Source organism: Gossypium hirsutum, chromosome A08 (genome assembly GCF_007990345.1).
Source record: "Gossypium hirsutum isolate 1008001.06 chromosome A08, Gossypium_hirsutum_v2.1, whole genome shotgun sequence".
In the NCBI taxonomy this organism is placed as follows: domain Eukaryota; kingdom Viridiplantae; phylum Streptophyta; class Magnoliopsida; order Malvales; family Malvaceae; genus Gossypium; species Gossypium hirsutum.
In genome coordinates, this window is record NC_053431.1 from 103,125,213 (window position 1) to 103,137,406 (window position 12,194).

At 39.1% G+C, this 12,194-nt stretch overlaps 1 protein-coding gene across 1 annotated transcript; it reads right to left on the reverse strand.

The window, feature by feature from the left end:
• Nucleotides 1-932: 932 nt before the first annotated feature.
• On the reverse strand, nt 933-6,329 carry LOC121204570 (late embryogenesis abundant protein Lea14-A; the record flags this gene model as incomplete). The annotated part of the gene is made up of 3 exons (XM_041074645.1): nt 933-1,182; nt 1,272-1,424; nt 6,286-6,329. Coding segments are annotated over 3 exons (447 nt in total), but the record flags the coding sequence as incomplete, so codon positions are not given.
• Nucleotides 6,330-12,194: the final 5,865 nt, after the last annotated feature.

Genomic DNA, 12,194 nt, shown 5'->3' on the forward strand with positions numbered 1-12,194 from the left:
TATTTGTTGTAGAAATCTAAAATTGACATAATAAATACTTGCACCTTTTTATAAGTTTTGAAGTTGTCAAGTAAGTATAATATTATATGTTACATTTTTAGACTGAATTTAAACAATTGAATTTTCATATTACGCCATCCTTTATTTATTGGATTTATTTGCTACACTTTTGGACTTGAATTGTTAGACTATCATATCGGCACTCCTTTGATGGGTATATCTTTACTTATGGATATATGTTTAATCATTGGACTTAAATTCTTACACATGAATCTTCAAACCTCAGCATATTTTACTCCAAGTATTTATTTATTATTTTTAATTTATCTCTTGCAATTATTTTTATTTTATTTTATTTCTAATACTTTTTTCACCCACTTTCATTTTTAATATTTCTACACTCATTCCAAAATTAAGTAGTAAACATTTGTTTTAACATTTTGTAACATTGTAAAATCTAATCAATTTCCTTATAGATCAACTTCAGACTCTTGAGATTTTATTACTTGAACATAACATGTACTTGAATTTGTGTACATAATGAGTATCAAACTATATCTTTAATAAAGTTTACAAATGTAATTTTATTTATTAAAAATTATTTTTTTAATAAAATATAATTAATATATTTTTACATAAAATTTAAATATCTTATTAAAATAATATCTTTAAATAAAATTTATTATTTTTATTTCAATTAGTAATAAAATTAGTTTTACTAAAATTCAATACACTTTATAATTTTTATTGTAGATAAAAATACAACATAAAAATTGATTATACTATAAACTTAACTATTATTATAATAAAATGTAACTATTAGAAAAAGGTTCACTGAATTAAAAAAAAACCATAATATAATGACAGACAAATTAAAAACATATATGAACACATAAAAGAGGGACATAAACATGACACGATTGCTGAAAAAATCAAAAGAAGTCTTTGAGAGTGGGAAGCTTGATCTCGCCTTTCTGATTAACCGGTATCGTGATGTTTCCGAAGACCGGAAGATCAATGATGAGTCCCAAGTCGAGTTCATAGTCAATGTCCCAGTCTCTGCAAATGTCTTTCACCAAGCTCACCAGTACACTATGCGGCACCTTCAGCGGCACGTCCAGCATCGTCGTATCGTTCCCCTTCAATGACCCAGGTAATGGTATCGTCCCTCGTGCAATCTCTCTATTCCATAAAACACACACAAATATTCATAAACATATATATATATACACACACATTATCCAATACTTTGAAACTTCAAAGATTCAAACCTGCCATCACTTTTAAAAACAAAAGATATCTCACAAATGGGGATGGATTGGCTGTAAGGGTTGCTGACGGCGACTTTAGCTCCGTACTCGACACCGTCACGTCTGACATGATTTATGTTAACACCCTTAATGCTGGCTTCTGGCTTCCTCATTGTAATGGTCAATTTTTTGGCCCAAGCAAAAATAAAATCCACATAACCAAAATTCAAGTCCATTTACAATGTTAAACAGCCCAAAAATCAAAACAGGTCCAATTTCCACATTGAAAGGCCCAAACCCAAAACTAAATAACCCAAATAATACAAAAACCCTAAAGCCCACCTAGCCCAACACACAAAACATTTCAGCAACCCTAGGTCCCCCTTCTGTTTGTTTTGCACCGCAACCATGAAGCAGCCCCATACCTCCACTACAGCTGCCCTATACCCCCACTACAGCAATCCCATACCTCCACAGCCCTCGTACGCCACGTCCACACCCCGTACGCATGCCAACAGACTCTGTACCTACAAGAAGGAAACAAAACAACGGCAGCAACAGAGGAGTAGCCAATAGAAGAAACAAAATTTTTGTACTTTTCTTTGGAACATTCGGCTATAAAGCCATGTAATAGCCGTTGTAAGTTTTTTACGGGCAATAAGAAAAACAAACACAATACCTGCATACTGAATAGCAAAAAGAAATCAAAAAAGTCATTTAAAGGTGATTTCACATTTTTTCTTTATTTTCGATCTACTTGTGATTTTTTTAGCATGGAAAACGAAAGGCGTGTTTGAAACAACACCGATGAAAGCCCACATGTCTCGAAAATATGGAGATTCAGGCTAGGGTTGTTTTTATTATTATTTTCATCAGATTTTGCTTTGTTTTTTGGTAGAATAGCACAACATTTTAAGATTTTTTCTTTAAAAAAAAAAAGAAAAAAGGGAGAAGGAGTGTGTTTACCCGATCTCCGTGGGCGTGTCCTCCGTTGACAAGGTCCGGTCGCCATTGATGCACAGTCAGCCATCAAATAAATGATGGTTTAGGCGGCTGCATGTTGAATCAAACCCTAGGGGAAGGGGTTAAAGCTTCTATTTAAAAAAAAAAAAGAGAATGGAAGGTTGCTGGGTTTTGAAAAGGAAATAAATGGGAATTAAAGCTTAGCAACAGATTTGGAAATGATGGAGTTTAAAAGAGGGGACCCACGCGTGTTGACCCAATCCAAAAGATTGGATCCGCATTCTTTTGTTTCAAATGGGCTAATGGCGCATTTGGTCCTTCTCTTTCGCGTCAATTTTCAATTGACTTCTATTTGTACTTTGTTTATTTTTTAAATGTTTCCTAATATTTGTAAGTTCTTACACTTTAGCCCATGTCTCAACGCAGTGTTTCGAGATCAGGGATAATTTCAGTCTTGGTCCCTATAAATTCACGCGTGTTATACGTGGGTCCTTATTTTATTATTAGTAATTTATTTTATTTGTAAATTATCCTTTTTTATTTTACTTTGATTTTAATTAGGTAATTTATTTAGATTCATTTTATAGTTTTTTTATTCGGGCTTATTTACTTGCATATTTTGAGTTTAGTAATTATTTTTTTATTTTTTTTTATTTTTATCATATCATTGATGTCTTTTGTAATGCTTGTATTAATTATTTGTATCATTTGCTTACTCGTTTATTTTAATTTAGGTAATTGTATTTTCATATTTTTAGATACTATTTTATGTAAACGTTTTTATACATATATCATCTTACGCACGCATTCTTAATATTATTATTACGCGTATACATTCCTTATTTTCATTTCGTGTTCAATTCCATTATATCTTCATCTTTTCTAATATTATTGTCACCTCGATTATCTGTTTCAATATATTCCCAGCTCTTTCATTTATTGATTTTTATTTCATATTATTTTACTTTGCATTATGTCGAAAATATTCTTATTCATGATTTAAATCAATAATTAAGATAATATACCGATTTAACATTAAGTCATCGAGTTCATCGCTATGTTGGGTGAACGTCAATTGACTCATGTTAAAGCGATATACCCTTCAAAAAAAATGAAATAAACCAAAATTTCTCGTTCTTTTAATCGGATTATGACTAAATTTTAACATTGAACTCGTATTTTTAAAAGTTAAGACAACACGTGTTTAGGAGATACCAATTTTGGGCGTCGTGAGGGTGCTAATACCTTCCTCGCGCGTAACCGACTCCCGAACCCTAATTTTCTCTGACTTTTAACGTAGACCTTAACTCGGCCTTTTTCTTGTTTTTTTAAAGAAAAATCTAATAGGTGTCCGATCACGCCTAGAAAAAGGATCGGTGGCGACTCCCGGTTTATTTTAAAACCAAATTTCAATTTCCAATTTCCTAATAAATCGCCACAATTTAGCGACCCGAATCCACAAAATTTTTATGTCGCTACAGCTGGCGACTCCGCTGGGGACAGCCTTGTTGAGAGTCGTGTCTGGAATTAAACACATTTTGTCAAAATTTTCAAATTTCCTTGTTCAAAGTAAATATTTGGTCATGATCCGAAAATCTCGTTTTCAAAATTCATGCATTTGTATCGTGCTGTAAATATTTCTTCTAACTTGCTTATTTGGTTGTTTTTCAGTGTTTCAATTTTTATGGTTTTAATTTTGGTTTAGTGTCTTTAAGTGAAACGTAAAGGTTTATGAGTTGTTCCCCACACACCGTGTACTTGCATTTTCGCATAACATGAGCTTTCTACCCGGGCTCCGTCCGTTTAAGTGAAAGTAAACGCTACACCTTCGTGAGTTAACTCGTCCCTCCGTACAGGCTAGTGAATACTTTCGGGTTACATATGACTTATGCTTTCGTGAGTTAACTTGTCCCTCCGCATAGGCATAAGTAAATGTAACCCCTCGAATTGAACTCGTGAGCCTGTGATAGGCTATGACCGAGGCTCCGTGTTAATCTTAGCAGATGATAGTACGGGCAATTCGAGTACCTATCTAGAACCAAAACCGCATATAATGAACCATACGAGCCACCTAACTAGAGCCATGCCGAACCTCTGTCCGCTTATAGTCACCAAAATAAGTACACGGGGAAAATGCCTTTTGCCTTTCATTTACACTGTTTATGCAAAATAATTGGATTGGGTAGTTTAATTTGTTTTTCAAATTATATTTGTTGTGTTTACTAACCAAGTTTGTTTGTTTTTGTTTTTATTTTCATCATGCATCATAGGCATCATATTAGGAAGGTGTTGATTAAAATTTGGTTGCCAAAAAACGGGTTTCTGATGGAGGAGTCAATTACATAAATAACCGAGAAGAATGCCGTGGTTCGGGACTGGTCTCTAAAAATTCAGAGAGAAAATGGGGATAGTCTAGTGGAAGGGTGTGTCGCTAATTTGCCCGAACATATAACTGTAAATGTTCGCCAAATAACTTTGAGGATTTGGTTCGAATTTGGAATCAGTGGGATTCAGACACTAGAGACATTTTCACTGAGAGGTATGGAGATATAGCTCACCTGATCACCATCCGTGTAGATGAACAGTTGATTCAAGCCATGGTTCGGTTCTGGGACCCAGCTTATCAGTGTTTCACCTTCAATCAAGAAGACATGACTCCAACCATAGAAGAGTATGCTGCTTTACTCCGCATCGACAATGTACAATTCGGCAAAATATAGGTGAAGGAGCCTAAGCCGATGACCTTCAAGAAAAAGTTAGTGAGACTGACAGACATGACTGATGCATGGGCCGAAAAATAGATAAAGAAGAAGAATGAAACCATTTGCATTCCATGGTCCTCCCTACGAGATTTGGCTCTGAACCATCCCGACATGCTGAAAAGGCTAAATCTATTCGCTTTGGCCATTTATGGTTTGGTCATTTTCCCAAAAGTTCTCGGATATCTCGAAGTTGCCGTAGTTGATTTCTTCAAAAGGTTAAAACAAGGAATCAACCCTGTCCCGACCATCCTAGCCGAGACCTTCAGGTCCCTGAGTAGTTGTCGAAGAAAAGGGGAGGGACGATTTATCGGATGTGCGCAGTTGCTCAATGTTTGGATTTTGAGTCACTTCTGGAAGGTAGAGCGCACTCCGTTCCATATGTTTTCTAAAACATTCTCCCCGCTAGAAGCTTACCTCAATAAAGAATGGCCGAAGGAAGTCACCGAGCAACATTGGGTATCAGTTTTTCAGAATCTTCGCGCGGAGAATATAACATGGAGAGCACCCTGGATCCGTCCTTCAGTTCTGCTATACAAATGTGGAAGCCAAGATTGGGTACCTTTACTCGGGTTATGGGGAGGAGTTGGATATGCTCTGCTATTAGTCCAAAGGCAATTTTCTTCGCGACAATTCCTCCCCGCAACTGGAGGATTAGCACAGTTCGAGTTCGCTTTTGCGGGTGAAGGATATATGAAGAGAGTCCGAGACACTGCAAAGTATTGGAAGGAAATTCATTTCATGGAATTAGCTTTGTATGTTGATACCCTTACCCAAGATTACGACATATGGAGGAAGCAACGGGTAAATAGTCAGCAAATCTCATCAACAAACTACACCATCCAGAATCCTTTCTCGGAGGAAACACCGTCTGAGCTAGAAATGGCAAGACAAGAATTCGAACGAGAAAAGGCCAAGATGTCTCGGGACCTTAGTGCCCTTCAAGAAGAAAACTATCAACTAAAGATTGAAGTTCAGGTTGAAAGGTCCAGGACTGAAAAAGTACAAAGAGAAGCCGAGATTGTGAGAAACGACTTAAGGGACCTTCATTTGGAAAACAAGAAATTAAGAAACACTATAAAGAATAGCGGGTTGGGCAAGTCGACAGCAGAATAGAAGGAAGAAATTAGCAATATCAAGGGAGGAATGGAGTTTTGGAAGGGAAAAGCAAAGAAAGATGAAGAAAAGGCTGCGCGCGCTGTGATAGAGTTAAGAAGGAAGAACGCCGAGTATGAAATAGTGACTGCAAAATTGGTGAATAGTCAGTCTGAACATCAAGAATTAAAAAGGAAAACACGAGATCTAGAAAATATGCTGCAATCTCGTCAACAACAATTAGATAACCTCTTGAAGGCTCTAGAAGAAAAGAGTGAGCAGTACGATAGGGACATTCACGCTTATGAAGGAACTCTCAAAGAAAAAGAAATGCAACTTGACTTCTTGATCAATGAAATTCGTAAAGCGGCTATGCAAGTTGTTCAATTATCAGATGAAGCCGAAGTTCTCAGTTGCCAATTCCCTCCGAGCCAAAGATCGAGCATATCAGAGTTTTTAGAGCAAGTGAAGAAACAAGGCAATGTGGCTAGGAAATTTGTGTAACTGTTGGAAAAATGAGAACTTTGTGTAATAGACTATGTTGATAAATGAAATGCCTAAATATGGGGCTATCTTGAAATCAACACCAATTTCTTGCATTTCATTCATAACTGACATTCATTTGACATTCATACATTCATTCATGCATCAATTCATTCATTGCATATCCCATACTCGTTCGCTGAGGTTAAAACGTACAATTCGCAGTTGCAAGACTTCAAGACTGGAACCATGTCATCCGTATAAAACGCGCCGACAAGCTAGAGTAATGGAGAATGAATTCAATGAGAGAATTGAAAGGATAGAAAGGGCTCAAAAGGAATTACAAGAGCAACTGGCCAAATCGCAACAAGAGACGAGAGACCTAATGGTGAGATCTCGAGAGGAATCACTCGAGCAAAGAGATCAGATGGCTAAAATGATGGAGATGATGACAACTTTGGTCAAAGGAAAAGGACCCATGCAGAACTCCGATGTTATGGAACCTCGGTCAAGAATTCACCATGATCAGGATCCATTCTATCCCCCGGGATTCACTCCACCGCCCGCATATACAATACAAAGAGGGTATACTCAAGAGGAACCCACTGGCTTGGAACATCGACCTATGCCACCTGCTCCACCCACTAATTTGGGGCAAGGAATGTTAGCGTCGAACCCAGGGGCTAGTCCTGCTAATCCACTAGTTCCAGATCTGGATGACCCAGCAGAGGTAGCCAAGTTGAAATTGGATAACCATGACGCAAAATATAGGAGTCTAGAGGAAAGACTCAAAGCAATAGAAGGCACTGAAGTCTTCTCCGCACTAGGTGCCAAGGAACTCAGTTTGGTACCTGATCTAATTTTGCCCCCGAAGTTCAAAGTGCCTGATTTTGAGAAGTATGATGGGACAAGGTGCCCAAAAGCACATCTCATTATGTTCTGTCGAAAAATGACCGGTTATGTGAACGAGGATAAACTACTCATACATTGCTTTCAAGATAGTCTAACAGGGTCAGCTCTTCGGTGGTATAATCAACTTAGTAGAGAAAAGATTCGATCTTGGAAGGACTTGGCGTCAGCATTTTGCGAGCAGTACAAGCATGTATCGGATATGGTGCCAGACCGTATGACCTTGCAAATGATGGAAAAAAGGCCATCAGAGACTTTTAGACAGTATGCGCAGAGATGGAGAGACGTCTCAGCTCAAGTGGAACCCCCATTAACAAAAACGAAAATAACCGTTCTCTTTATCAATACTTTAAAGGCGCCGTTTTATGACAAATTAGTGGGAAGTGCCACGAAAGAGTTTGCGGATATTGTAATATCTGGTGAACTCATAGAGAATGCCGTCAAGAGCGGTAGAATGGAAGGATCAGAAGGCTCAAGAAAAGCAGCACCCTTCAGGAAGAAAGAGCCAGAAGCCCACATGGTGGGAACTGGGAGTCGTTACATTCTCAATTCGTATCCTAACCAACCCCGACCTCGAAATTATCCACCCTCGAATTTCTATTATCCCCCTCAAACCCCTTACTACCAAGCACCACATCCGTCCTGCCCCGTATACGCCACGAACAACCAAAGACCCGTCACCACTTTCCCACAAAACACGATACCCGCCCAAAGCCAACCCAGAAACGAACCAAGACCATCAAGGCATAATCCCGAGAGATCGCAATTTACCCTCATCCCTGTGTCGTATGGGGAATTGTACCCAAAACTTTTAGAAAAACAGCTAATTTCTCCCCATTACATGGCACCCCTTAAACCTCCATACCCAAAGTGGTACGATCCAAACGCTAGTTGTGCATACCACGCAGGGAACCAAGGGCACTCTACTGAGAACTGTCTCGCTTTCAAAAAGAGAGTTCAAGGACTCATTGACGCGGGTATCCTACGATTCGATAGTGCTAGTAACGCCACGGGGAACCCGTTCCCTAACCATACCGAATGGAATGTGAGCACAGTAGGGAAAGAGGATGAATGGAAGGTCAGAAGATGTGTATCAGAAATAAGGATGCCTCTGCAGAAAATCTGGGAGGTATTGGTTAAGAAATGATTGCTCTGTCACTCTGATAGAATTTTTGGAGAAGAAGGTCAAAGTTTTTGCAATTTTCATGGGATTGTTGGACATGACATTCAGTCATGTGAGGACTTTAAAAGGTTACTTCAAGACCGAATGAATAATAAGGAGATCAAGGTCCTTAACAAGAGGGAAGATGCCAACGAAAGAGAAGTATGCGTCTCTGATAGCCAATCATCAAGGCCCCCTTATAGTGCTGATCGACCGTTGGTAATTTATTACGACGCGATGAGAGAGCCATTGAAACCACAGATGGTAATTGAAGTACCATCTCCTTTCCCGTATAAGGACAACAAAACAGTACCGTGGAGATATGATGTTAATATCGTTACACCGGAAGTTGAAAAGTCCAAAGCCATAACTGAAGATGTTGGGGAGGTAGGTCATTTTACTCGAAGTGGACGATGCTATTCTAAAGAAGTTGAACCAGTAAAGAAAAGTAGCGACTCGAAGCAAAAAGGGAAAGCAGTAATGCACGAGGTCGAAGTCGAGCAAGAAATTCCACCCGTGCAAGAAACTAAAAAGCCTGTGAATGAGGAAGAAGCTCAAGAATTCTTGAAATTTATTAAGCACAGCGAATATAGTGTGGTGGAACAATTGAGCAAGCAGCCAGCACGAATCTCAGTTCTATCTCTACTGTTAAATTCAGAGCCACACCGGAACGCTTTATTGAAGGTGTTAAATCAAGCTTACATGGCCAACAACATATCTGTCGAAAAGCTTGATAGGTGGGTAAACAATCTGAATGCGGACAACTTCATCTCTTTTAGTGATGATGAGATACCGCTAAATGGTAGAGGTTCGGTGAAAGCGCTGCATATCACGACCCGCTGCAAGGGCTACATAATACCGAACGTACTCATCGATAATGGGTCAGCGTTAAATGTTATGCCATTGGCTACGCTTTCCAGAATACCGATGGATTTGTCCTACTTAAAGCCCTGCATTCCATGGTAAGGGCATTCGACGGGACGAAGCGCGAAGTCATGGGAAAGATCGAAATCCCTTTGGAAGTGGGCCCTACATCTATGAGGTCGAATTCCAAGTCATGGACATTACACCCTCTTATAACTGCCTTTTGGGAAGACCTTGGATTCATTCTGTTGGAGCAGTCCCATCATCCCTCCATCAAAAGGTGAAATTCATCATGGATGGCTGTTTGGTCACAGTCAAGGGCAAAGAAGACATCGTCGCATCTATCTCTGCTGATGCGCCATACCTAGAAGTAAGCAAGGACGCAGTGGAATGTTCCTTTCGATCCGTTGAATTCATCAATGCCACTTTCGTCATTGAGGGAAATAGAATTCCGATGCCAAAACTATCGAGAAATACCAGAATGGGTGTCAAGTTGACCGTAGGAAGGGGAGCTCGTGCGAGAAGAGGTTTAGGGAGACATCTGCAAGGAATAGTTAGGGCTTTAAGCCAGTGCACCACAAGGCCGATACGGTTTGGGGTTCCAGCCTGACATGCGCCAAAGAAGAAGACAGTGGAAGAAGGATCAAGAGAGAAGAAGTGCAAGAACTTTGGCCGAGAAAAATGGGAACCAATAGAGTACCTCCTTTGTCAAAAACATTTACATCTGCAGAATGATGTACCTGGACAAGATGATCCACGAACATGCTGGGATTAATTGAAAGGGATTTTCAGAATGTCAGTATAAATGTCATTGACAAAGAAGCTGATGCAAGTAAAGATGTCTCGAGGATACGCCCTTGCCCTCCTGGTTTCATGTTGAACAATTGGATTGCTGAGGAGCTTCTTGTAGTTTATAAGCCTTCAGAGTAATGCTAAACATCAACCTTCTATTGTGTCCTTAGATATAATGGAATTCTTTTGTAGGAGCTTGCATTCGCTCTTTATCATTTAAGTGAATATCAATGAAGATGCATTTTGTCACGATTTTTCGCATTATCACTAATTTCATAATCATTTTCTCATTTCATAACCTATCTTACATTTGCCTCATTGCCATGACATAACATTTTGTTTGTTGTTTCCAATACTTGGATGTCCCCGATAGCTTCTTTTCCATTCAACTTTCAGGTGCTCTGATATTGACGACATGAATAAGCCCGTTACGAATCTTGAAATTGATTTTGAGAAGGCTGTTTGCTTAGGAGAATTTGAAGCCGAAGAAAATGCTGAAGATATGTCTCGTCTCTTGAATTGTTAAGAATGGTGGAACAAGAGGATAAACAGGTTCTGCCTCATGAAGAATCTGTGGAAACAATAAATTTGGGCACTGAGAGAGAAACAAGAAGTGAAGATTGGACTTCTATTTCAGAAAGTACCAGGCATAGTTTGATCACTTTACTCCGCGAATACAAGATGTTTTCGCGTGGTCATACCAGGACATGCCAGGGCTAGATGAAGATTTAGTGGTCCATAAGCTCCATTAAAGCCAGAATGCAAGCCCATCCAGCAAAATTAAGACGAATGAGGCCGAATGCTGTTGAAAATAAAAATGAAGTCAAGAACAATTGACGCTGGCTCCTAAAGCTCCAAATATCAGAGGGTGGCTAACATAGTCCCGTACCAAAGAAAGATGGAAAAGTACGAATGTGCGTGGATTACCGTGACCTGATCAAGCAAGCCCAAAAGATAATTTTCCTTGCCACATATTGACACGTTGGTAGACAACACAGCAAAACATTCATTGTTTTCTTTCATGGATGGATTCTCGGGATATAATCAGATCAAGATGCTCTGAAGATATGGAGAAATACTCATAACAATGTGGGAACGTCTGCTACAAAGTATGCCATTCGGGTTAAAGAATGCTGAGGCAACATATCAGAGGGCTATGTGACATTATTCCATGACATGATGCATAAGGAATAGAGGTCTATGTCGATGATATGATGTAAATCTGAGGAAAGAAGAACATGTAATGAACTCAAGAAGTTATTCGAAAGGCTGAGAAAGTTTCAGCTAAAGCTTAATCCAGCCAATGTACATTCGGGGCTACATCGAGAAAATTGCTAGGCTTCATTGTCAGTGAAAGAGTATCGAAGTTATCTAGATAAAATAAAAGCCATCCAAGAATTACCTCCCCCGCCACAAAAGGAATCAGGGGATTTTAGGGAGGTTGAATTACATTGCTCATTCATTGCTCAACTTACCAATCAGTGCGACCAATTTTTCGACTCCTTCGAAAACATAACCGGGAGAATAGAACGAGGAGTGCCAAGTGGCCTTCGATAAGATAAAACGTATTTGTCTAATCCTCCTGTGCTAGTACCACCGACCCTAGAAACCCTTAATTTGTACCTGACCGTGTTGAAACTCAATGGGTTGCGTACTGGGGCAACATGATGAGTTAGGGAGAAAAGAAAAGGCGATCTACAACCTCAGCAAAAGTTTACTAAATATGAGGCAAAATATTCGTCCATTGAGAATATTGTTGCGCTCTGGTTGGGTAGCTCGGAGACTCAGACATATATGTTGTATCACACGACATGGCTATTTCAAAGCTGGACCCAATAAAATACATGATGGAATCGCCGGCACTATCAGGAAGAATGGCACAATGACAGATCCTCTTTCGGAATATGACATTGCCTA